This window comes from Pithys albifrons, chromosome 2 (genome assembly GCF_047495875.1).
Source record: "Pithys albifrons albifrons isolate INPA30051 chromosome 2, PitAlb_v1, whole genome shotgun sequence".
Taxonomy (NCBI): Eukaryota; Metazoa; Chordata; class Aves; order Passeriformes; family Thamnophilidae; genus Pithys; species Pithys albifrons.
The window spans coordinates 95,534,547-95,562,502 of NC_092459.1; the positions used below are offsets into that span (position 1 = coordinate 95,534,547).

Here is a 27,956-nt window from a genome sequence, read left to right on the forward strand (position 1 = left end):
CCGCGTACAAGTGTGTCTAAACAGGACCTACCTAATGTTTAAAGTCGCTGCTTGCTGTTTAGATCCGGAAACCTGCACGGAATGCTATATTCTAATCTCTGCTATGCTGAAAAAATGCAATTTATTTAAAAGGGAAGCTTGTTTAATCTTTTTTTATGGTCTAATTGTAGCTGTCTTTGCGTTTCAGGCACAGTACCCGTTTTGTATGAAACAAGAATCTGGTCAATATGAGCTGGGCTGTGGAGGAATGGAAAGAAGGCCTCTCCCCCAGAGTCCTTCAGAAGATCCATGAGCTGGAAAGTCAAGTCGATAAGCTTAAAAAGGAGCGTCAGCAAAGACAATACCAATTCGAGTCTTTGGAGGCAGCTTTGCAAAAACAGAAGCAGAAGGTAACCTAAAATGCAATTCTCCATGCCCAACACAGTTATAAAATGTTATTATCTGGTTCGTTTTAGGAGGTGGGTTAGTGTTTTGTTTCTTCCCACAGACTGAGAGGAAAGGTAGCATAGAAGTATTAACCATTTATCTTCAGCTTACTTCATACTCATCATATTCTCTCCCATGTTTAGTTCTCATTGTTAATAGAATTCCTGCTTCCTGTCTGGCATGATTGTCCATCTCCATGTGTTTATGTGTACTTTGTGGTTTTCCTACAGCTCTTTATGAGTAGGAAAATAAATTCTTTATTGTTATGCCTGTTAAAAATCTTGATAACAACTGGGCCTGTTTTATATAACAGAGCTGTACAGTTAGCAGCCTATTCCTGTTTCACCTTGCCTACAGATACCTATAATCTCCTACTTAGTTTATGTAATTCCCTGTTTTTAACTTGTGGAGACTGGGATCTTGGAATTTAGTGTTCCTTTTCATTTTTAGGGCTGTAATTTTACACCTCATCTGACCACCCTGTCAGCCCTCTAACCAGGAAGCCTTAGGCCCTCTTGGTCAAGGTCCTGCCATGCTTCAGACAGCTGTGACCCATTTTGTTCAATTTTGTTTTGTAATATTTGATTACAGCTCAGAGGCAATTTACAAAGGTTGCCTTTTATTCCCTAGGGTTGCTACAACTTTCTAGCAACTCTTAAACCTTGCAGTTTTAATTTGAGTTTCCAGGTACTTATTTCAACCATTCCAAGGAACTGCTGCACTCACCAAACAAAAAGAAGCTTTAAAACTCAGAAACAGCAGCTAATACTCGCTATTTTTCAGTCAAAAGAATAACACTGTGCCAAAGATGAAGTCTGCCCCTTGGATGCTTCTCCAAAGAGGAGAAGGGTATCTTTACTGTCAGACACCATCTTCAAAGCTGTGACTCTTAACTCACTATACAAAGACTGTACACTGATTGCCAAGGTGATCTGGCTGCTAAAGCTGATAGCCTGGAAAGGAAACTGAGATGATCAGTGAAGAATGTGGGCTAATGTGGATTATTAAATTTCAGGGATTAATGTTTTTTTTCATGAGCTTGTGTCTAGTCAATAAATACAAAATTTTAAAGTCTCTGAGTTGAATTTTAGAAAATGTGGTTTTTTCATGCCTGAAAATATTTAAAGACTATATATCTGAAGATTTTTAGAGCTGTCAGGATTTTGAAATGTTATGAAGAAAATAACACTATGTAAACTTTGTGTTACTAAAATAATTATAATTGCACAGAAGCATAGAGAAGACTATAACTTCAAAGATATCTCTATATTCCAACTAGGTTGAAAGTGAAAAAAATGAATCTGCAATACTAAAAAGAGAAAACCAGAGCTTGATGGAATTGTGTGATAGTCTTGAGAAAGCAAAGCAGAAAATTTCACATGATCTTCAAGTAAAAGAATCTCAGGTCAACATTCAGTCAGGTCAACTGAATTCCAGCAAGAAAGACATTGAAAGGCTAGAACAAGAACTGAAAAGGTGAGGACTTGATGTATGTCTCTAACCTACGTACAGTGGTTATTTTGTCATGTTTTGATCATTTAATATGTCATTCATGGTCTTTTAGTTTCCCTTCACATCATACTTCATTCAAATTTTATGAATCTGAATCTTAGAACATCAGCCTGTTTTAATACACGCACATACATATACGGACATATAGGCGACGTAAGCTGCTGTGCTGCTTGAAGCAGTTAGGACCTGTAGATCCTGTTTAATTTGAGGGAATTCTGCAGTGTCATGTTAAAATGGAGCCATCCATTCTGTGACTTTATTTTTTTTTAAACAAAACAGCTAGCACAACTGAGACACTTGGTAAAAGTAACCTGCAAAGAACTTGGAGGTGTAGGGAAAGTACATGGACAATTCACTTTGTAGAGTGAAGGCTACCAATAAAAATATGAGAACTGAAAGAAGGAGACTTGAATATCTATTGGAGTTGAAGAGGAAGCTGCAAGTGTGACTGAATTACAGAATCCAGTTGCTTTGATAAAGTGGTACCTAATTCATACCACCTCACTTTGTAAACATGCTCCTGCTGAAATAGTGTCTTTGTACTGTCTGTAGAGTTGTAATGCAGTTCATACAATAAAAGTCTTCTGTAATGCAGATATATCTGCCGTCCTTCAGCTGAGGGTGCCACACAAATGGAGCAGTTGCCTACAGTGAAGGGAGTGCTCTCATCTGTTAAACTTGCTGTCATATTAGAGGCACCCTCCATTCTTGAATAAAAGTATTTCTGAAATGGTGCATGTCAATAAGGCTGAGTGTCCTGCCTATGCAATAAACCATTGTCTTACTACTAGTAATGCAGAATTATTGTTGCAGAGAGGGGTGAATCTGGGATACCAGGTTTCTTGATGGCTTGGGATATTTATTTGGTGGGTTTTAGTTTTTTTGCTTTGGCGTTTTTTTTTTGGCCGGAATTATATCTGCTTCCTTTAACTTTTGGGTGGCATGCCTCTTACATGCCCTAATAAAAGCAAATAAAGAAAAAGTTGCATTGGTCTTTTTGTTTTGTTGGGTTTTTCCCTTTGCCCCCTTTTGGGGAAAAACAAGAATAGTTGAAGTATTTGATTGCTGTGAGAAATAGTACAATAAAATAATTTATGGCATGAAGAAACACCAACTTTGTGCAAGGAGTTTCTGAGATCCATCAATGAAGAGTCTAGATAGATTCAACAGGATTGATAGAACCACACTAGTGTTTTCTGTATCTGCTGTCAAATGTTGGGCCAAAGAGATTGTGAGCTAAAGATATGTGTTCTGTTTCTCTATTCCCAAATGAAGTCTAGTTTGCTGTGTTCTCTCCTTCCTGCTACATTACCTTACAAAGCTGTCCACTACAGAAGATCACCAGTTACTGCACGTAGCTTGTTCTTGGCAATTGTTTCTGGTTTTGTATTTGACTGTGCTGTTTCATGCTGGTAGCTGATAATTTGCCACTTCATATCAATTAGCAATCCACTGGGAGAGGAGTTCTCAGTGTTGTGCTGCAAAAGACAGAAAAATGGAAAGGCAAGTTGTGGAGTCACTTATGCAATGGGCTGCAGCCTAGAACTATTCTCTAATCAACCTGTGCTTACTAAGCAGGATCAAAGTTGCTATGCTGCCTGCACACTGGTTATATGGTTTGACTGGATGGGCTTGTAACTCTTCATGCACACGAAAGTCTCTCCAGTGGATGGTCTGTTGTGGTGTTTTGGTAGCAACGTAAATGGAACCTATGAAAACTATGCTGTTCAAGGGAGAGTATTCCCTTCTGTTTTTGTGAATTATGTGTAGTTTTCTCAAAGTGAGCAGTGTCAGAACATAGCATGTAAAATGCCTCCTTCACATCCGATCCTGTCAGATCTCAGAACCTCAGCAGGGTCAGCCCCGGTTAGTACTTGGATGGGAGACCTCCTGGGAATACCAAGGGCTGTAGGTTCTAGTCCCAAGGACTTCACTGTCACCGTCAAAGCTTGCTTGGCTGTGGCAGATGAACCTTAGGAGTTAAAGGGTGGGGCCAGTTCTGTGCACGCTGTGCCTCACTTAAAAAATCCACTGTGCAGGCTGGAAGGGCACACCCACGTGGGGAGAGCCCTTCCCAAATCTTCGTCTGCCAAGTCTGGCCATACATACATACATACCATAAAGATACTTACTGAAGAGTTTTATATTCTGTGTTTATAGTAATGTGGGTGCGTTTAGCTGGACTACAGCTTTGTATAGTGAGACCTTAAGCAGTTCTAACTGATTTTCATCAACTTGGGGTTTAGTTTGGTTTTTTAGCTTTGACTTATGTGTAGTTGATTAAATATGTTGAAACTCTAAATAAAATATATTCTTCATATTACTGTTATACTACTATTTTCAGTGGGTGTATTTTGACTTGATCTTTAAACTAAGTTCTTAGAATTGTGTAATTTATTAGTGTATTTTAGGCTCTTAAAAATAAATAATTAACTTTTTAGTTTCCATTATTAATTTATGCTCCTTCTTTCTTAAACAGATACAAATGTGAGCTTGAGAGAAGTCAGCAAACATTGATTGCGGGAGATGTATCATTCAGTGGCACTCCACAGCAAAGTTTTACTGCTCCTTTAACACCAGTTCAAAGTAATAATGGTAAATTAGTCTTTCTTTCATCTAGCACCAATAGTTAACTGTCAGTTGTCTTGGAAGGTGGAGTACTCTGAACCTTACACTTACACTGAGTTGCCTGGTCCCTGTTATACAGGTTGTTATGGAAGTGTCTAATTTGTAGCACTATGGGTTTCAATTTTAAAAATTCTTAATGCACAGTGAAGACATAACAAATGTTACATCTTTTCAGTGCTATTTTAGGGACATGGAATAGTTATAGGAATATCCATCAACAGACTTCAGAATTTTTTTGATTGCCTGTTCCTAGTGTTAGCTCTTCCCTTCATGTAATAGGGAGCAAATTTCTTTCTTCATGTACCACAGGAATTTTTACTAAAATGCAGTCAACAGTCATATGTGTTATTTCTTTGGAAATTTATGTTTTGTTTAGGCTATTATTGTGCATGATAATCTGCACAATTTGTATGCTATCCATTTCAAAGCATCCCTTCTATCTTCAAATTAGTAACATCTAATACATTTAAAATATTTGAATGAACTAGAAGCGCCTTAACTGGAGAACTGTTCTGTAGCCAAACACTGTTATGCTTTCTATGCTGAAAAACTTTGATGTGTTCCATATTGTGCATGCTATTTACTGATTTCTGTGCTGTGAACAAATGTTCTGTGAGTTTGGCATTTCAGGCTTGCTCCCATGGGAAATCTGAGAGTCTCTTACACTCTTGTTTCTTTCGCTTTATACATATCTGAAAAGTAGTGCAGTTAGGGACAGTGTCAAGTATTCCACTAAGCATGGCACTACTGAAATGGGGATTAGATTACAATTATTTAAATAACTGTATTTAAAATTATATTCTGGGGAGATTTTTTTCCTCTGAAAGCTGGGAGTCTAAAATTCATTAAGATCATTGAATCCTATAGTATTTCAAATTGGAAGGGACTTATAAGGGTAAAAAGACTGTTTGGATTGGGTAAAAAACTGTCTGGATGGCCAGGTCCAGAGAGTGGAGGTGAATGGATTTAAATCCAGCTGGTGGCCGGTCACTACTGTTGTTCCCCAGTGTTCACTGGGGCCAGTTCTGTTTAATATCTTTATCAAGATCTGGATGAGGAGATTGAATTCATCCTCAGCAAGTTTGCAGATGATGCCAAGTTGGACAGGAGGGTAGGAAGGCCCTGCACAGGGATCTGGACAGGCTGCATCGATGGGCTGAGGCCAATGTGTGAAATTCAGCAAGGCCAAGTGTTGGGTCCTGTGCTTGGGTGACAACAACCCCAGGCAGCACTACAGGTTTGGGGTAGAGTGCCTGGAAAGCTCCCCCCAGAAAAAGGCCTGGGGATGTTTGACAGATGGCTGAACACGAGCCAGTGTGAGCCCAGGTGGCCAAGAAGACCGAAGGCTTCCTGGCCTGTATCAGCAATGGTGTGGCCAGCAGGAACAGGGAAGGGATTGTCCCCCTGTACTTGGCAGTGGTGAGGCCACACCTCAAGTCCAGTGTTCAGTTCTGGGCCCCTCCGTGCAAGAAAGACATTGAGGTGCTGGATCACGTCCAGAGAAGGGCAATCGAGCTGGTGAAGGGCCTGGAGAACAAGTTTTACGAGCAGTGGCTGAGGGATGTTTAGTCTGGAGAAAAGGAGGTCAGGAAACCTTACTACTTTCTTTAGGAACTATCCTAAGTAAATTCTTTGTCCAATTCCTATTATATTTGGAAAATCAAGGAAATCAATTTGGAATCTCAAGAAAAAGATCTAGCCTTATTTTCTGGTAATTTCTTAGCAATATTAATGCTTTGTGCTACTGATGGGAAGAAATAAAGAAATCTATATGTTTGTGTATATACAAAACACATAATACACATTTATGTTACATGTTTGGGTTTTTTTTAATGTGTGTAGATACTTTTTAGAGAGGGGTTAAAAAAATTGTGGCATTGGATCCCTACTTTTAACAGTTGTATTTTCATTCTAATAGTAAGTTTCAGATATTCCACCAGTGTAGTTTGAGGTCCTAAATTACTGAACATATTGTATATACAGTTGTTTCTTCCTCATGATCCGACACTTCTGATAGCTGTTCATTTTTATTTGATAGCAGTAGGCTAGAAAAGATTACCTGTGTACTAAGGTAGATTATGAAGAAGTATTCATCATGTTTTGGTAGATGCTAAGTTTGAAGAACTTGAAGAAAAATACAAGCAAAAAGTACAGGAAAATAAAGAGCTAGAATTACAACTGAGAACCATCCAGCTTAAGGTAAGTACCTTTTAGAAATGGTATCTGTGGTATTTAAGTAAGTTACTCCTGAGTGAACTTGGAAAATGAAGTGGAAAGCTACTGAAATATGTCCGACATGGCTTAAAGTAAAATTAAAAAAAAAAAGATATAGAATTAATCTGTGTGTACTGCCATTCAGAAGTAATCTTGGAGAATTCAGAAAAGGCAGCATCTTTGATTAGTAAAGTAAAGAAGGACATTAAAAATGAGAACACATACACCAAAAACTTGAAGTCTCATGCAAGCAAGAATGAGAGCTTACAAGGTCACTTATGCCACGTTAAATATGATGGCATAATAAAATAGCCTTGAAAAAGTATAAGAAATAATTCATCCCTAAAAAATAGAAACCCGTTAATGTTTCAAATACATAAGGAGTAACTGTATTGGGTAATCTCTGAGAACAAGATGAATAAGATATGAAAGCCCTCAACTAAAAAGCTATTGCGGAAAATGTGAAATAATTCTTTATTTGGTAATTACTATGTAAAGGTTTAAAAACTTATATACCAGTGTGAAATTCAACAAGGCCAAGTGTTGGGTTCTGTGCTTGGGTGGCAGCAACCCTTCATTGGGGTTAAATCTGTGGCATAGCCTCAAAAGTCAGAAGTAGTATTAAATTATTTTGATAAAATGCATAGAAATACAAAAAAATCATGAGATACAGAGAGTATTTGCTCATTCCTTGATAGGGCACTGCAGTGCGGGACTATTGAATCATTGTGATGTGCAACTTACCTCATTCTTCTCTTGAAACTGGAAGGGGGACAAGGGTGATGGCATTTAGAAAAAACCCCACCTACTTACAGTGCTGATTTCTGGAAATGTAGTTTAGTCAGGCCAACTTTTTGTCCTGAACTGAGTGTTAGAAATATGAACCAATATCTGTATTGATGCTTGGGTAGGTATGGTGTATGAAGATCAACTATTTATTGGTAAAGGGAAATCATGCCTCATATATTTTCAGACCTTTTCATTTTTTTAAAGAATAAATCAGACAATGTGCGAGTCAAGTGCCATTCAGTATAATGTTGTTGGGTATCCACAAAACACTGAAAAAGGGAAAAATTTTGATAAGGCAAATTCTTGCAAGTTTAAAGGTAAAGATTGAGCTCAGTGGCAACAAATGGTCAGTTTTTAAAGCTGGGGAACAATCAACAGAGTCTGAAAAGGCTTGGTAAAGAGAACTTTGCTACTCAGCATATTCATCAATGTTCTGGAAAAGAGTTGAATAATATGGTTGAAGACCACACAGTATTTTGTAACACTAAATAATTTCGATAATTAAGATGGTAAGTATAATTCCACTAAAAAAAAAAAAGGTGAAGTAATGCATCTGGAAAACATAATTTGAAAAATGAGTACATTCAGACTCCTAATCTAATTACATGATTCCAGGAAGCATTTTGGTAGTCATTGTGGCCTGTTCTCTGAATACTTCAATATTGTGTTTTTAGGAAAAGAATTAAGAACTAATGAGAAAATACTCTTTGCCTATATATAGCCAAATGGCTCTTGCATCTTGAATATTCCTTGACAATTTCTTCCTCTCATCTCCAAACAGATGGTACAAGTGGATGGTACAAAGATGAGTGAGGATCAAGAGAGGGAACAGAACAGTCATTTTCCTTCTTTTCATAAGCCATAATTACTGCTCTGCATGCTCAGAACAAATCCTATTTTATTACACTGTACTGTGTTACATGGCAGAACTCTTTGTCACAGAGTATAATAAAAAGGCCAAAATACAAATAGATCTAAAAAAAGAAAGTACACATGAAGTATTTCAGTAAAAATGAGTATCAATTTCCCCTTTATTTCCTGGATTCAAACTTCTGTCCCAGAAACTCTGTAAATTTAAATGACATGTAAGAGAAATGATTACTGCATGCATGGTTAGGTTTTTATGCTTTTTTTCTGTTAACAAGTTACTTTACAGGATTGGACACAGCATTCTGGACAATATAATATAGATTTCTGGTGTTGGCGCAGTTATTCCTGGATAACACCATATTCTGTGATTGGACACAGAAGTCACACTGGATATTACATGGCTTAGGGATTTAGTTTAAGGAAAAAATAATTCCAATGATAGGCATTTGAAAATCCAGTTAAATATACAATAGAGGCTTTACTGTTTGAGGTTTTGTTGCTTTGGTGGTTTGTTTGGGTTTTTTTTGCATTTAAAAAGAAGAAAAAACCCTACTGTTTCAGTTCTGTTTAATTTTTCTATGGGAAGAGGTTGAAATCTGGTACCTGGTGTATTTTATCATTGCAATTTTGGGGTAATCTGTATTTATAAGTTTAAAGAAATAAATCTGTTTTGAATTTAGCTGTGTTTGTCCAGAAGAACTAAATGTGGGTGAGATATCAGATATGTCAGTCTAGATTTCTGTTTTTTTGCAGCTTACTTGTGTCAGCAATTGCCTGCAAAAATGTAGTCTTCAATTTCGAAAAATTTAGGATGTAAACATTGAGATCTCTCTTGAAAAAGACAAAAATCTGCATACTTTACTTTTAAAGATACACAGATAAGATTACTTTTTTGGAGATCCTGGTTTGTGTTTAGAAGTATCAGTTATCCTGGGTTACTTGGGCTGAAGTTATTTAATATATATAGCATAAAAAATAATTACATGAATCAGTAGTTTGCACTGGTGGATGTTGTGGCATTACAACAATGTGAAATGATGACCTACTAGCTACATAATAATAAATCAGATATTTTTTTATATATTAGATATGGAACTCTGTAAAGGTACATCCTTTTCTTTTTTAGGCACAGAAAGTAAGTCAGCCTCATCCTCAAAGCTCTTTGAGTCACAGAGAGATTGCTCGGCATCAGGCTTCCTCATCTGTATTTTCATGGCAACAAGAAAAGACACCATCTAGAAATCAAGAAACACCTGCAAGGGGAAGTTCTGCAGCATCCTCTTTTCTATGCGAAAAAGAAACAAATTCTAGTATTATATCAGAGAAGAATGAGTTTGACAACACCTTTTTTGAGAATTGTAATTCATCACTCACGATCCAGCTAAGAGCTCAGAACCAAGGTATCTGATATATTTACTTAAGACCCAGTGGCAGTGCCCTATATAGTCTATGAAAGCGGGTGTGTGGATAGAAGCGAGGTATTGAAGTTAGTGCTTTAGCAAGGGGCAGAGAAAGATACTTGTTGCTTTTGGTAGCTGGGGTGTGTATTTTCAATGATCAGCCAGTACACAGACATTATCTACAAGCTGTGGTATCTTCTGCATAAGGGGTATGAGGATTAGAAGGGAGTTTGTATTTTTGGAATGAGTGGGGGGAAAAAAGAAAAATGTCCTTTTCCGTTAATCCAATTGCCCATAGAACAATTCTCTTAAAACAGAGTTAAAACACTTCTCAGGATATCATTACATTTCACTGTTAAGTTCTATTATATTTCTTCTTTAATTTTATATGCTATTGAGATTCATGGCTAAGCAATAACTGTGTTAAAAATTAAGTGGTTGAACATGCTTAATGTGTAACTGAGTTAATCCATAATGGATACTATTGGAAGAACCAAATGAAGTATGAGGCAAAAAGTACAATGGAAAAGCAAGATATGGTCTTGTATTGCACAAATGACATGAAGAAATTCTCATTCCTGATATCTGATAGTCATAAGAGAGCAAACAGTTGTTTTATTGTGCATTTGTCATTTGCTTAAGCCTACTTTTTAGACTCTTTGGACAGCTTTCACACTAACAGTTCCCGTACTCTCCAAACTGTTCATTCAAATACCTACACACAGAACAATTTCAACTTGGAAGCCGTATAAATTCAGAATCAGGAAGATAGGACTTTTTAACAAAATAAAATTATTACCAGATAATTGTAATTATGGAGAATGCTCTGTGTAGCTGACTTATATTTTCTACTTTATATTGTGTTATGATTTTTGGCATATAAACTCTTAGTGATGTATATTGTGAGAAGATTACTTGGTTTAGTTTTTTATGTACTCAGCTTTGAGTCGGGAATAAGATTAACATATGAAATGGTGCATTTACAGATGCCCAATAGTTGAAAAGTCTCTTGGAAGCAGAGACAGTTGCCCCAAACAAATGTAGTGGATAGCTTTCCTTTTAAAAATAAAAACAAATTATAATAGACATCTCAAGTGATACATTTCTGCATGTTTAAAAACAGCAACAAAACCAAACAAAACCACACCAGTAGAAGAACAAATTGTCTTTGCCTTTGCAGCATTTGTTCCTGAGCTCGCATGTTGCTGTGTTCTCATAAAGTGGGAATTACTGATGTAGAGTCAACTGTCTTTAAATCTTGATAGCTTCAGTCATTTACATAGTAGTAGAAGACAGTTAAAACTTTTGTTTTAACTTGCTGAACGTTTTACAGGGTGTCTGCCTGTATCAGGAACTTGGGTAGTTACCAAACATACTAAATATTTTAGGAGGTGTAAGACACTTGGAAATTTGAGTGCCTGGAAGACATACCTTCCAAAGCAGAAAGTATCCTTAATCTTAACTTTTTTTTTAAATTCAGAACTAAATTCCACTATTAAAGACCTCGAACAACAACTGCAAGCTCAAGCAAAAGTGAACAGATCCCACATGAATAAACATCAAGAGACTGGACTGGAGCTGGACAGACTGAAATTGGAATTAACAGAAAAGGATAAAGCTCTGAAAAGAACTAGAGATGAACTGACTCAAACAAGAGCACAACTTGATCAAGCTACCACACAGGTAAAATGCTGTATCACATGCTGCTGTCCGTCCTTGCAATTCATTGCCAGTATTCATGTGTGTCAGTTTTCAGCCATTTCACTCAAGACTGTGTCCTGAGCATTTGCTGAGGATCAAGTTTTGAAAGTATATGTTAGTTTGATATGTACTACCTGTAAAAACATTAATACTTGTAAGCAGTCACCCACTTTCTGGAAGGTTCTTGTATGGCCTGAAAGAATATTTTTCATACTAGGTAAGACTGACTTGAATTCTGAAAATGTTTTCTGATCAACTTACATAGAGCAACAATGACATCTGGTGGCAAGTTCTGGCCTGAAATGCCACTGTCATGCAACTTTGGCTGAAAATCAGTATCTCTTGCTCATGCTACGGGATGTTGTGAGGGCATAGTCTTTGTATTGTAAACTGGTTGTTTTAAATAAACTCTAGGTAAAAATGCAATGCAAGGTTGAGAATATATGCAGTTTCTAAGTGGAATCTCACAACTTAATCCTAAGGAGTTTGCATGAATAGTAAAAAACCAATAGACTAGTACAATTTGCTTAGTCAAAAATTTAGAGAGTGTATATAAATAAAAAGATATCTGTGTAGAAAAATCTGAAATGGTTCAGAGTTTTGCTCATAATCACACAAAGAAGAGGAGAATGTCAGTGCTCAAAATATTTTAATTCAAACTGCCGAAGGTAACAAGTAAAACATTTGCTCTTTTTCTTGATAATTCAAGTTGTGTTACCTTCCTGAAGTCCTTTTTCACAACACTTGACAAAACTGGAATTAGTGCACAAATGTCATAATTCCTTGAATCTCCATGTTTCCATCTATCTTTTTACTTTTTTTTTCCCCACTAGTTTGATTCATCTACAGGATAGGCAAAAAGATGTTTCTGTGTGTATCTTCTTTGTGTATAATAATTGTTATCCATGTTTTTCATCAAGTTTCTTCATGCTACCTAAGTATATTGGTAAGGTGCTGTTTCCCACACATCCTTGTATTGGTCATTAAAAAATAAACCTTTGCCTGTTTGCATGCAAACAGTGATTACTCTGCCTTTTCAGAGAGACAGCAACTATTGCTATGGCTATTGCTAGTTCTATGAGGAAGTGGTTTAGAGGAAGTCTTGGCTGAGAGTAAGGTAAAACCATACTCTTGACATAGCCATTAGCTTAATAAAGGCACTGTCATCACGATGAGTTTGTGGGAAGACAGCTGACCCAATCTGGTAGCTCAATTTCCTTGAAAAAAATCTTTATTTGATCATTTATTCGATTCCCCAAATGACTTGGATTCAACTTCCTAAAGGATTAGGATATTAAGTATTTAGTTTTTGCTTGTTAATTTTCTGCAGGTTTAAGAAAGCTGAACTGTTTTACTAAGGAATCAAAGGAGGTTAAATCCAGCACAAGGCAAGGGGCAAGGGTTTGGAGCTAGGAACATGCCTGGGGAAGGATGAGGAGAAGTGGGACTGCCACCATTTGAATTGAGGTGCAGCTCATTCTTAAGGTGCAGTGCAGTAACTTGCCCCAGAAGGTTCCTTTCATCTGCCAATCTGAAGGTGGCTCCTTTTTTGTGCTGTTTCTTCTTTCTTGTGCTGGAATTGGATCTCTGACTGCCCTGCCTGGACTTTAGATGTGGAACTGCATCATGATTTTGGATTTTAGTTTCCTGCCTAGTGAATTTAATACTGGCATGCCTCTTGTGCACTTCTCTGTCACATAAGGTGCTATTCACAGACCTCGACCACAGCACCTCCTCTGTGTTATCAAGTATTTTCACTTGTGAGATATGCAGCCTTTCTGCAGTCAAGTGTCCATGTCATCTTACCATAGCTCATAATCCCTGCAGTCTGTGCTTAATAACCTGACATTGCAATACTACTACCTGCTTCTTATTTTCTGACTACTGTTTCACTAACTCATTAAACAGCCCTTGTGGCTGGGAAATGAAAGAGTCTCATTCACCCTTTGCCATTTTTCTTACTCTCTGGGGAAAAAAAAGTACATATTTTGCATTAACAGATTAGGTTTGGAATAAAAATGCGTTTTTCTGTTCAGGCAGTTAGGTGGACAATGGTTAGCTGGGTGACGTAATATCAACATAATCAACTGAGTTAGATAACATGCTGACATACTCTTAATGTGAAGGTTGCCTGGAATGTGGGCTACTGATTTATTTTTTAAATTAAAGTTTAAATTCTGAAAACCACTTTTTGTTGTTGTAGTACACTAAGATAATTGCCTCTTTTTTCCTATCTAAATCAGTGTGCTGGATCACTCTGAAATTCAGTGGAATATCCAGTTATTTTCCATCTAAACATGTAGTTGCTTAGCAGTTCGCAGTCATTCTTTATTTGGTAGCAAACTGAAGTACCAAGAATATAATCTATTTTTAGTGCCAGTTACCTTGTATTTCTGTAGACTGTCAAAGACACTGTTTTTCTGAAGGTGTTTTTATTATTGTGTGTTTATACATTTATGTGTATATACCTACACACCCAACTATACATAAATATATTTTCTTTTAATATGTATGCACACACAAACACACATATTCTCACTAACATAAGCAAGTATGAGCTTAATACTTTGGATTGTGAAGAATTTATATGGTACTAGCTAAAGTTACACTGGTTATATGAATGCTAGAACACTTGTACTAGCTGAAAGCAGTCTTTTTTATGTAAGTACTTATGCATTTAAAGGAAACATAATTTCTGTTTATAACTTTTGTGTTTGATATCTTAATTATTTTAGGTCCAAATGATGGAGCAAAAGGTGAAAAGATTTTCAGAAGAACTGAGCTGCCAAAGACAAAATGCTGAGAGTGTTCGTCAGTCTTTAGAACAGAAAATAAAGGCAAAGGAAAAGGAATACCAACAGGTATATTGGAATACCAAGAGGAGAACTATTTAATTTTGACTTGCCTAAGGAAGTTAAATCACTTGGCTTATTTTGTGTATCTGCTTTTCAGTTAAGTGCAATCACAGGTAAAAGGTGCAAAGGTAATTGAAAAAATGGAAAACTAGCATCACAATATATGGGAGAGGCTATGGGAGAGTTGCAGGATTATGTTAGTATTTAGTAGACAATAAGAGAAAATGTATGAGAGACCCAATGAGACCTTGATAAGTCTAATACGTAGGTCTGTACACTGTCATTCTAAGTTGTTCAGAAAGGCCATTAACTGTGAAGAACTCTTTTTTTCTGTAATGTTTATGATCTGTGAGCTGTTATAGGCTATTATCAAGTTTTTTAAATGTTCATTCACTTATAATGTTTGTCTGTCAAGTCCAATTTATAGGCTTAGCATTACACGCTCTTGCATCCAAATTTGTGTGATATTGTGGAAATTCTGATCTGTATGTTTTTCTCAGGGCAGCATTCTTCCCTTCTGTGAAGCCTAGATAGTGATATTGATCCTACTGAATTCCATCCTGTAAAGTCTTGCTGGTCTGTTTCTTACGATATTTCTGTTTCTAAAATGCAAGTGAGATCCAGGAATGCATTTCATGAACTTTCACAAGGGCCTGAGAAGCTCCAGATCATATTCCAAGATGGTAACACAGGATAGGTTCAGAGCTGCACTTTTATCAGGGCATCAGATTTCCAATGTTCCCTCTCAAATTTTATTGAAATGTTTTCATCCAGACTTCAAATTGAAAAAGTGAGATTCATATCACCTTACTTCAGACATCTGAAATCTATGTGTCAGTCTAAGTTTGTTACTTATGTCACTACTTTACTCTGCAGAGACAGAGATACCTTCAGAGGGCAGATTATTCCAGATTCCTTAGATGTGGGTCCTCATTCTGGAGCTGGATGTTTGCCTGCTGCCCATGGAAAGAACCTCCACTTTCAGCTTAGATGTGCATAACTAAGTTTCTGACATCTAAAACTAGAGAAAACACTTTTTTTGTTTTGATAATTCATCTAAAGAAGACTTTTCTGTGTTTTGTCTCCTATACTATAAAACTAAGGCCTTAGAAAGTTCAGTCCATTAGATTTAGACATAATTACTGGAATGATTCAGGATATAAAGACTGAATGAATTCATCATTTCACTAATGAGTGCACTGAAGTCCAAAGGGCCTCCTTGCATGAGCTCAGGAAATGCTCCTGACCAGAGGTTTGCAGAAAAGCTCTTTGGAACTAATACAGAGTTTACTCAGCACTAGTTACAAGTGTCAGCTACAGTGATAACTCGCTGGTGTCACATCTTTCCTTTCTAGATTGTGACAGCGCTTCTGTCACCTTGTTATGTGGGAATGAAGTTGTGGACTGTCTATATTGGGTTCTGTGTAGAGAAATACTATATTTATATATATTTGTATATATACACACATATATTGGACTTTGATCTTTCTGTGTTTTCTGTTTATGATGGTCCTGCACTTATCCTTACTTTCCCTGATAAACACGAGCTGTTTGTTTACTGGATGTCTTACTGGTGTAGGAAGTGCTTGGGCCTCTTCTGCTGTTTTTACTCTTGAGCAGAATGTAAGGAGTGCTGACATCATTTCACAGAAATGACTGACTAAAATATACTGACCTTTGTGTGGGGTGTTCATGCACCTGGGACCCAGAGACACATTGCAAAAAATTCAGCTCTAGTTTATACACTGGGAACATCTCCTTTCCTTTTTTTTTTTGTTTCCTCTTAGTTTAATTTTTTTTTACTACCGACAGTATGGTATTGAGTCTTTTAGTCAAGCAGCTTGTCTGCATGGAGTAGCTGTTCTCTAATAAGAAAAGTACAAAGGCTTTGTTTCCTCTTCCCCTTCACAAAGATCTTAGAATTTGTTAGTAGAGCCTATTGCAACTTTTGCATAGCTGTTATTGCTGATAAATATCCTTAGCTTTTTCTCTCACCGTTTTTTATTACCTTCACACCTCTTACCGTTTTACATCCTAATAAACCTCTGAAATCTGTGCAGCATCAGAACTGTAAGATCCAAAGACAAAGGAACAGGCCTCATGACATATGATTAGTACAGCTGTTTATTCTAATGCATGTCTACTTGTCATATTTTAAGATCAACATGAACTGTATTGTCCTTCTATAGATTTCAGGAGTTCTGTTTTGTGAACACTAATTTTTGTACAGCTTTTGTGGATGTCCCTGTAAGATTATCTTATTTCTAAGATTATCTTGTTACTCAGTCCCATGCTAGATATTATGACTAGGTTTTTTTCATGAGAAAACAGTCAACCTTCTATTATGGTAAGTAATAGCAGAGATCAACTTGTCCACTTGTACTGTAATATAATTCTTATGTGAAACTTATCTTTAACATGAAAAATTTTAACATTTTTACTTTCACTAGCTTTAGATTATTTTTCCCTTTCGCTGATAGGAATGTTGCATAATTAAGTTCTTAAGCAGATGACATAAATTGGGTTAAAGCCATTCTTGCCTACGTGACATTTGCAGCTGGTATTTACTGTGTAAGACAAGTGTCTCTGAGCAGACAGTATCTGCTAATAAAAATCAGTTGTTATTTCTCTAGATAATAGAGACTTGTTATGGTCATGTGTTTATTTCTTTGCTACTGTACCACTGTTTTCTAGGAACTCTCTTGTCAACAACGTTCCTTACAAACACTGGATCAGCAGTGCAACCAGATAAGAAGCAAAATGAATCAGGAGCTACAGCAAGCCAAAAATGACTTCAACATTCTGCAGGCAGAATTTGACAAAGTAGGCTTTTTTTTAATATTAAAATCTACTACTAGAACTGGTATTTAGTTGTCTCAACACTACTTCCTTTTATTTAATTATACCTACAGCAAAAACTAAGTCTTGTGGGGTGTTGTATTATAGTTTTACAGTTTGTATTAGCTATTTTGTATTTACGATTTCTGACTGATACATTATGTATTTAAATGTGAATTACAGGCTTTTAAAAGTTTGGGGTTAGTCCTCTTCTTACAAGGAAGGAGATGTGAATGCAGACAGTGCAGGTAAAATAAATCTGTTTGAGAGGGGAGAAGCTAAGGCTGATAACAAGACACACTTTTTGTCAAAAACATGCAGAGAAACAGTTTGATGATAGAGCTGCTGATTGACAGGTCATTGCCCTTTGGAAAAACAGCCCCATTTCTTACACCGCAGCACATGCACTTCCTGTACTTCTATTTTAGCAGTGCCACCTCTCATGTGATCCTGCAGAGAGCTGGTAGAGGACATAAAAGAGGAAAGAAAATATTACATGTAAATTAGCATATGTGTACACATATACCTAGCCCAAATGTTTGCTATTAGTTTAACTACTTGAACTGCTTCTCCACAAAATCAGAATGTCAGGGCTGGTGTAAGGAGGAACATCAGTAAGAAGGAGGTCTTCCACGGGTTTGGCAGCAACTAGCTATTAGAACACATTAGTTATCACAAACTCACAATTTGCTGGAAGTTAAAAAGCAGCACAAGCCACAAGAGGAGTGTTTTAAAATCCTCAGAAAACTCTTGAGAGCATCTCTCAAGCTGTAGAGATAAATGCGTTGCTAAAAAGGGCCACAGGTTCTTGGAAGATATATTGAGAAGTCCCACTAGTACGCAGCCTGAACAGAAACAGTATTTCTAAAACTGCAACAGCTTTCTTCAAGGCTTATGTTATTTTAGAAATATAGCCTTGGGAATACATTCAGTCAAATATTTTCAGTGGAGGCTTCTTTATATGCACATTCTTTTGTATATGCTTACTGAAGGAATTGATTTCATGGAGAGGAAAATAGGTGCCTTTTAGTTCTTTCTTCAAGAAAGGTAATTTATTACCCAATGACCTCAGAATAGACTTTTTTTTGCTTTCTAGACCTGATAATGCCATTTCCTGCCTTGTTTATCTGGAACGTTATAGGACTATTTTGAAAGAGCTAAAAGCTTTATTTTTTTAATAAAATCTGTGTCAAAGGAGCAATTATGATCCAAACTTTCTGATTCATGTAGCTTAGCACAAAGGCTATAACATTCCCAGTCTTATTTGTATTTTACAGGTATAATTGTGGTGCTGCAAGTTGTTTGTATTAATCTGATTTCAGATAGTCTAGAAATACATGTATTTTAGAGACATACCATCATTTTAGTAGGAGGCAAAGGAGTGAGTGGAAAGGCACTTAGCAACTATTTTCTAAACCAAAGGAAACCAATCTTTGGTTTATGTTGGGATAAAAGTAATGCAGTTTCATTTTGTAATAGAATGCTGGAGTTCATGAATGGAAATTTGAAGAAAAAAGTTATATATGCCTGTGAATACAATGTCAATTTTTAATGTTCTTACAGGTAGTGGCAGTGAAACAACTCTTGGAACGTGATACCAGTGATCTCACCCAGAAGCTGAGCAGAGCAGAGCAAGCTCTTTTAGCAGCCCAGGCTAAGGAAACTGATCTGACAAAAAGCTTTGAGGTAACCACTGCAGAGGAATGTGTGGCAGAATTTTAAACACTTAATACTACTGAGCATTTACTCTTATAGCATATTTTTCCATAAGCAGTCTTTAAACGATTTTATGGATTATCTTAATGATGTATCTTAGTGGTAACACAAAATGAGGCCTTAACTGACATCATGGTAAACCAGTGCAGTTTCTGGCACTGGCTGCATGGTTAGGATGCATTGCTGGTAACACTGCTGATATGGTTCTAGTTGATTTTGGACTTAGCTTTTTCCAAAAATAGGTTGTGTATCAAGGGATTCTTGCTTTTTGTTCTGAAACAGAAATATATCAATGCTTGTTTGATTTTTAAATGTAAATTCTAGAATAACTGACTGTTGATTTGATTCATACACCAAACTCAGTGATTTTGTAAAAAGACTCACTATCCTGTTTAAAAAAAATAAAATGCACCTTTCTTAGAAGAGATACATTCCAATAAATATATAGTGCTGGAAAAATTTTCCCTGAATGAAGATCAGTTCAGAGAAGTTTCTGAATGCTGCCATTCTACCTCATATTGACACATGAAGAAACGTTTTCACTTTAACTTCTCAGTTACATTGTTTTGCTTTGGAGGCAACCAGAGCAGCTACATTTGAAATTGTTACAGTTTTGCCACTAGGGACCTCTCAATGCAAATTTTATCCTTTGTTTTGAAGAATCAGCAGTAAACGGGAAAGACAGCTCGATCCCAATGTGATCCACGTCACAGTTTGTTTCATTTAAACACTCACTCTCATTTTGCTTATTGGCTGTTGTCATCAGCAGATATAATATAACCTGGCATAGTTTCTGCCAAAAATTTACCTGTCAAAATTCTCTGCAAAAATATAAAGTAAAATAGTGGGTTTTTTTTCAGGTCATCACAGACATTAGTACAGGTTTAGTGTATTGTGAAACATTCTTGCTGGTAGTTTTCAATGTCTGGGAACAATACCAGCTATTGGAATGTGACTATTGTTAGAACAGCACTTTGCATGGCTTTGGCCCAGCTGACTAGCACTCCTTCATACAATTCCCAGGCATAATTTGAGAGGTTACATGAGCGTGGGCATCTTCCCAGCAAGCAGTTTGATTAGAGCCACCTCTTTTGGAAGATAGAAGACTTCATGGTACAGATAAAGGCTGTTCCATTCTACTTGGCCTCAGTGCCATATAGCGGTCCATAAAACCTATTTAGTAAATAAATGTAAGCAGTACCTTCAGGGGTAAGGCTAATGAAGACAATTTTTGTTCTTCCAGTGCAGAGGAGCAAAGCCTTCATCTAGCTTCTGTACATTCTTAGTATAATCTTTCATACTTTTAGACAAATAAACAACAACAAAAAAGTAATTTATATCAGATACTGTGTGCTTATGCCCTGTCTATATTTGATAGGGTTCTTTGAGACTCCATTGCCAGAGAGCATCTAATTTATGGAAGTATCTTTTTTGGTGCAGATTCTTAGAGATGCTTCATCTACCAGTCTTGTATCCATCTTGCTAGACTGTAACTATAGTTCCAGTTTTTAGTTTGTATTTGTTTGTTTTGGTCAGCCAGTTGAACAGCTGGTGACATTGCTGTTTTATTAGAACACGACCAATACATTTGTAAAGAAGCTTAATTGGGGGAAATTGTAATATTTTAAGAGATCAGGAAGACTACAGTTCTCTATCTAAGACTTACACATGAAAAAGTGCAGTATATGTCAGCAGGACTTAGGGCATGACTTGTCTTCTTCACTATCATAAATAAATATACTGCAAAAATTAGATTGAATTGCTTCAAAGACTTGGAGGCTTTGTTGAGAGTATATTTTGTTTACAGCTGAAGAAAACAGGAGTGAGAATGGTATTTTTCCCCCCTTTATTAAAGGGGAAACCATTGCAGTCTTACACTAATTGTCTAACTCTCCAGTGGGGAGAATACTTTTGCTTTTCCACTGGTTGATCCACTGCTGTGTTTAGTCCTTACTCTGTAACAAGACTGGCGTTCCAAAGAAGTTGCAAAGCAGATATACTTGTGAGAGATATAAAGGATACACTTTTGAGAGCATACAAAATATCCTTAGTCTACAGGCGACTGAGCTTAGCAGTGGTGATATCCCAATAACTTCCCAGTTCTGGCATCTTAGTATATGGTTTCCACTTTGATGGTGCAAGCAAGTCCATAACTATTCTTGGAAAAATTGATCAGTCAGCCCATGAACTGCTCATAAGCCTGCCCCATGGAGAGTTTCTCCAGAGCAACGTGTGTAGGTTCTGGAGTTTGCTTTGGTTTTTACTCTTTCAAGGGACAGCTGCGGAATGGCTATCTTGAGCAATGCAATGTACAAGTAGAATCAATAATTGGATTGAAAGCAAATCAATTCTTTTGGAGATATCTTTGGAAAGTGTAAATGGCTAGTTACTATTAGACACTTAGTCTACCAAATTATGTCAAGTGCTGCTTATTAGGGAGACCCCACCTGGAGTGCAACATCCAGCTCTGGTGTCCCCTGCAGAGAAGGATGGTGACTTGTTGAAGTGAATCTAGAGGAGGGCCGCCAAGTTGGTTAGAGGGATGGTGCACCTCTCCTGTGAGGAAAAGCTGAGAGAATTGGGATTGTTCCAGCTGGAGAAGAGAAAGCTTTGGGGTGACTAATTGCAACCTTCCAGTAGCTGAAGGGAGCCTATGAGACAGATGGAGAAGGACTATCTACAACGGCATATAGTAACAGGACAAGGGGGATGGTTTCAAACAGAAAGAACGTTGGTTTTGATTTGACATTAGGAAAAAAATTCTTTACCTAGTCTAGTGAGAGGTGTCCCTGCCTATGGCAGGGAGTTTGGAACTAAATGAACTTTAAAGTCCCTTTCAATCCAAGCCATTCTATGATTACTGGGAATGTTTCCACCAAATCAAAATAATTGGACCTTTCAGCCATTTTAATTCCTTCAAAGTGTTTGTTTTTCTTTCCATAGATCACCCTAGATTTTCTAATGAACAGACTTGTTTAATTCATGTGCTTGTATTGCATCTGTGTGTGGTGCTTTGAATGCTAGGAATTTGGATGCTTGTACTTGTTTGAAAAATTATGAAGATTGGTAGAAAACTTTATTCATTGAAATTTGTATGTAGCTGGGTTTTTTTAAATTGTGGGTAGGGAAGGTTATGACTAGAAGGGAAGGTAACTGTTAGTGACAGTGACAATTTTAATCATGTTCTGAGTGTGATTTATTTATGTTGTTGCAAAACTAAGCCTGCCATGCCAGAAAGCTTTTCATTTTTTTCCATCCAGACCTTTCCATTTCTTGAGCTTGGCTTTTGTGAATTGATGCCCATCTGCTAGTAGTAAATGGATGAATAACTGACGGTCTGCTTCCAATCAGGCCATGCCAGTTCCATGCCATCTGCTGTCCAGAGCACAGGAGCTTAGAGAAAAAGAATGAGTTTCCTTAAAAGAACTTCTATTTGGCTTTCTAGATGCAATGTAGTTACATAGTTTTTTGTTATTAATTGTATTAGGGGTTTTTGTTTGTTTTAAATCAAGTTATTTGAAAGAAAATGCTGTTAATAGCAAAGCAAGGATCTGAAAGAGTAAGCACTTCTAAATAAAATTTGACCAGTGTTGACATGTTGATGATGTTCACTGGAAAGAGAACTTGTCTCTACGTGACATGATAGGTGAAATCTGATCTACACATTTCATGTTAATTTTGATGCTGTTGCAGGGATTTGTTTACTCAGTTACTTCAGGACAGTAGCCTAATTTCATCAGCTCAGATTTTGTAGGATCTCCCTGTCGTATCTCTGTCTGTTTGGGGCAGGTCATGTGGAGGGGTTTGTTCTATGCCAACAAGAGGCATGCTGACTGACTATGTCAACTGGCAGCATCTCTTAGATGCTGTCAATTAGTTAAGAATAAAAAATTCAGATTATATTTCCAAATAGTGCTTAGTAACCCAGGCATATCTGCCCAAAGACTTAATAGGATCTAATGGAATATCTTTATTTTGATTTAAGTAAACTGAATTCTTTGATCTCCTTGGCAATTTCCATGAAATATGGTCTTATTTGCTTTTGTTTTAGGAAGTGAAGCAGGAGAAAAATCTTCTTGACTGTCAACTTCAAAAGAAATTGCAAGAGGTCCACCAGCTTGAAGAAGAACTAAATACAGTCAAGCAATCTCTAAAGCAAAGCCAGAATTTTGCAGAAGAGATGAAAAGTGAGTTACAATTTTACATTTGCAGAACTCTTTTTGTATGATTCCTGCAATAGTGTAAGTTTCATTGTGAATTTAGTAAAAAGTTTCTGCTGTGGGATATTATTGGTGTTTTTAAACAACATTGAGTTTGTTGTAAATGGAAAGGAATTTCTTTTCTATGAACATGTACAGTTCCTGAAGATACTAAATTCTGAGAAATTATCAAAGTGTACTGTATATATCACCAACTTGAATTTCATAGAATCTATTTAAAATAGGAAATTTCTGTTTTGTCATTCTTTTATGTGTTTCACAGAGTTTTTCAGGAATTGAGTTGACATACATCTTACAATTCAGGGGAACTACTTAAAAACAGGGATAGATCCCTACTTGTTTCTGTGCATCCCACTTGTTTCTGTGCATCAGTCAAACTTTGTGTAAGATTTCAAAATGAAGCTTTTGCATTTGATTCTGTTTACCTTTAAATGAAGTTAGACATTCTTTGGCAGAAATGGAATATAAGGCAGACCCAGAAGAATATCACATACTGGAATGAGATCTGTCCTGTTTGTTTTTTTTTTTTTTTTTTAAAAAGTACTCTTTTTTTTAAAGAAAAAAGAAGTACTCCTCTTTTGGGGGGTGTTTTTTTTTGAAAGGAAAAAAACACCCCCCAAAAGAGGAGTACTTCTTTTTTATTAAAATTTGATGAAAGTGTGACACAGAAGCAAGTTACACCTGAGAAGTAAGGATGGACAGGCTTAGAGTGCAAACTTGCTTGAAACTACCTAGTGAGAAGCCAACAATGCCTGAGTACATAATGTCTGGTAGCCTGAGGTGATGTAACATCCTTTATCCAGTGATATAACTTGAGAGTAATGCTTTGCTGTAGAATGTGAATTGAAAATAACTAAAGGAAATAGTAATACTTCATCTAGCAAATTATCAGCAGAATTGCCGATATTGACTGGCAAAGATTTGATGATGTTTTCATTTACAGACAGAAATACTTTTCAGGAAGCAGAGCTGAAGTTACTGGAAGAGAAATTTAAAAAGCAAGAGAGCTCCCTTTCACTGGAGAAGCTGAAAATAGCTTTAGTTGACATGGAAAAGCAACGAGATTCTGCCCAGGACCTGCTCAAGGAAAAAGAAAATCGTATTAAAGAACAAGACTGTAAAATACATAAAATGGGGGAAGAATCAGAAGATTTGCAGAGGCTCATTGGATTCAAGCAGAGAGAATGTGAAGAATTGCAAAAAGAGGCTGCTGCTTTTTCTCAATGGAAAAATGAAACCGATCATCTTATAAATAAACTAAAGTCAGAAAAGGAAGGTATGCTGGCTCATATTAATGACTTGGAGTGTTCCCTTCAAAGTCAACAAATGAAAAATCATGAGTATAGTGAGAAATTCAGAATGATGCAAACTGAAAGTGACAAGAAAACTGCAGAGATTAGAGAACTTAAAGATATACTGGAATGTAAAAATGCAGAATTACAAGAACAAAAAAAAGCTTTTGATGAACTTCATCAGAAAGCAGAATGTTCTGATAAAAAGTACTGTAAAGAGATAGAAAATATGTCCTGTAAAATATTCCAGCTCACTAACCAAGTTGCTGAACTGGAAGAAAAGTTACAGTTAGCAGCAAGTGAAGGACTGCAAAGGGAGCAGTGTTATCATGAGCTGCGTGGTGAATATGAAAAGATCTGTTGTCTTGTAAAAGGGAAAGACACTTCAGAAATGACAGAAGATGGAGACGTTACTTTGCGAAGTGGTCAGAGTAAGACTGTTTCAGATAATACTCAACTTGCAGCAAGTAACTTCCACCCTGAGGATCATGGACATGCAAGAGCTCCTTTAGAAGTGGGAAAAACTAAGGATTTGGCCAATTTACGAGAGCAGATCTCTTCTCTCGAAATTTCCTTAGTGGCTCAAAAGCAGCTGAATTCCACTCGTCAGCAGGAGTATGAAGACTTACTGCGAATAAAGGGTGAAACTGAACAAAGACTACTTGCAGCAGAACAGATGCACAGAAGCTTTGTGACCGAAACTGAACAGCACATCAGTAATTTGAAAGCGGATATTTCAGCACGTCAGAAATTAGTTGAAAAAACTTTAGCTATTCTTGAGGAAAAGGACATGCAACTGCAAACTCTGAATGAAAGATTTGAGAACCAACAAGCTGAGCTTCAGGATTTCAAGATCAATAATAAACTGCTTGAGGATTCAGTAAGACAGCTGGAGCTCACGTCTGGAACATGGGATTCGGAGAAGAAGGACATGTCTTCAATCATTTGCTCATATAGCAAAAAAATTGGTGAACTTACTGAAGAAAATGCAACCCTTAGGGATCTAAGTAATGCTTTAAAGCAAGAACAAGTAACTTTGCAGGAGGCAAATAAAAATATTTATGATCGTCTAAAGGAAAGAGAAGAAATAATTTCTGCAATGTCAGCAAAACACGACGAGGAAAGACAACGTATTGAATCAAGAACTGAAGAAGTCAAAACAGAGCTTGAAGTTTTGCAGGCAAAGTATAAATCAGTAGAAGAAGAAAATGGAAATGTTAAGAGCATTCTGAGAGAGCAAACATTTGAATTTGAGGATAAGAAAGCAAAACTAGAACAAGAGAAACAGCTATTGAGTGAGAATAAAGATATCTTATGTAAACTAATTGCCTCAGAAGAAATAAAAAAGGATTTGGTTCAAGAACTTCAGCAACTGCAGTCAGAATTTTCCAATATCCAACATGTGCCTTCTATGGAGCTTGACTGTTTAAGTCAGGAAATGTTAAATGCCAGGGCAACACAAAATACAATGCAAGAGAAATGTGGCCTTGTACTTCAAAACAAAGAGCAATTGGAGAAGGAAATACAAGCAAAAAATGAACCTGTAACATATGAGGTTAGTTGTGAACAGACACTCTGTTCAGAACAGTTGAGAAAGTCTATGGAAGAAAAGGACATTGAATTGAATAAATACCAAGTTAAACTTGAGCTTCTTCAAATGGATTTTGAGGACAGCGAACTCTGCCTAGAGAACTATAGGTTAGAAGTGATGCAACTGGAGACTGCTTTAAAAGGCATGGAAGTAGAACTTGAGAAAAGCATGAGAGAGAAAGAGAGACTGCAGCAAGAACTACTGTCTGTTAAAGGACTGCAAACTTCAGATTCGTCACTTACAGTATTACAGGAAGATGACCACTCACTGGAGTATAATTATGATAACATTTCCCAAAATTGTAGCAAAAGAGAAATGGATGAAAGTTATTCATCTGTCTTGCTGGCATCCTCTTTGCAGGAAACAATAAACTATCTGAGTGAGCTTGAGAAAAACTATGAGAGGTTTCAGAATGAGAATGCTACATTAACCTCTGGATTTCAAGACACAAAAGACAATGGCGTCACAGGTATTAAACTGGCAGAGGAGAAAGAGAACATAATGAATGCAGGTAGCAATTTAAAAGTGGAGAAAGCTATTCTTCCCAATGAACTTAGGGATCACAGTAATAACAGTGATCTGAGAATGTATCCTGATAATAAGGAAACATCCTTCAGCCTTAAAGTAGGCAGTACTTCTGGCTATGAAGATTTAAAGTTGTCCAACAAAGAAATTAAGATACACTTTGCTGAAGTAAGAGAGAGGCTTTTGACTTTCCAGAATGAGCATATAAAATTACATGAACAGCACTGCAGTATGAGCTCAAAGATATGTGAACTACAGTCTTGTATTGAAATACTGAAGGCAGAAAATTCTACATTGTCAACAAGTCTGAGCAATGCTCACATAGCTTCTGTGAGAGTGTCACTGTCTTCTAGCCAAGATGACATGCTGTCTAAATCAGATGAAACTAAGTCCACATCTTCTTCAGATCTTTCTGTAAATCCCTGTTTTACAGAAGTAAGTGAGGTGGTTGATTCTTGTAACAGTGATGCATGCAAATGGACAGAGGAAATTAATCAGATGGACAGTTCTGCAGAAGTAATTTCCGAAGGCAGAACAAAGCTTTCTGTTGAAAGTTATCATAATGATCACAAATTGGACTCTGTTACAGAGCTCAGGAGCATTACTCCTAGAAAATCTAACCTTGAAAGTAGAATTGAAGAACTTCAGATGCTGTGTCAGACATATGAGAAGGCCATCAAGGTGCTTGAAGATCAATTTCATGTTCAAGAGAATATGAAAAATGAGGAAATACAAGAACTGAAAGAAGTTATACTTTCTGAAAGGAAAGAAATAGGTCACCTCAAACAGCAAAATCTATCTGACAAGGAAGAATGGCAGCAGAAACTGAATAATGTGACTATGGAGATGGAGCGCAAACTGGCAGCAGAAAGAAAACAAAAGGAGAATCTGTCTTTGGAGCTGGAAGCGGCAAGACTCCAACTACAAGTCCTTGATTTAAGTTCTCATTCACTGCTGTGCACAGATATTGAAAATGTAAGTAATTGCTGTCATGCAAATCAGTTTTATGTAAACCCTTTGATTTATACTGAGCTAAATTTAAATTTTGCAATTAAGTGTATTTAAAATTGTGTCCTACAGAATCAGTACTATTTTTTAGAGAAAACAGAAGAATAATCCATACCATGAGTCCTGGGGTCATGAGATAAAAAAATTACAGCAAACCTGACAAGTTTATTCTCTTAGAGTTGTGTAATAATTTTTACTGTTTTCTTGGTTTTTCTTCAGGTCTATGTCAGTATGGTTCTGGCTGTGTTAGTGGGCATGTAGGCACTGTGTGTATCTGTACTGAGCTTAAATGCTTAGCTCTCATTTAACATGGTCATTTGAAGATGTATGCACTTCCCCACATCCTTTTGTGGGACAAGCAAACTAGGTTT

At 36.7% G+C, this 27,956-nt stretch overlaps 1 protein-coding gene across 2 annotated transcripts in view; it reads left to right on the forward strand.

Annotated features, from left to right (window-relative positions):
- Window positions 1-27,956, forward strand: part of CENPF (centromere protein F) — a 43,448-nt gene that overhangs the window by 506 nt on the left and 14,986 nt on the right. For both annotated transcript variants that reach the window (XM_071578594.1, XM_071578584.1), the window contains exons 2-12: window positions 188-389; window positions 1,706-1,902; window positions 4,418-4,533; window positions 6,674-6,765; window positions 9,566-9,839; window positions 11,320-11,522; window positions 14,276-14,401; window positions 17,090-17,218; window positions 18,797-18,919; window positions 23,001-23,136; window positions 24,113-27,552. In XM_071578594.1, coding sequence (XP_071434695.1) covers window positions 228-389; window positions 1,706-1,902; window positions 4,418-4,533; window positions 6,674-6,765; window positions 9,566-9,839; window positions 11,320-11,522; window positions 14,276-14,401; window positions 17,090-17,218; window positions 18,797-18,919; window positions 23,001-23,136; window positions 24,113-27,552 — 4,998 coding nt within the window. In that variant the 5' untranslated portion in view covers window positions 188-227. The remainder of the gene's footprint in view (window positions 1-187; window positions 390-1,705; window positions 1,903-4,417; window positions 4,534-6,673; window positions 6,766-9,565; window positions 9,840-11,319; window positions 11,523-14,275; window positions 14,402-17,089; window positions 17,219-18,796; window positions 18,920-23,000; window positions 23,137-24,112; window positions 27,553-27,956) is intronic.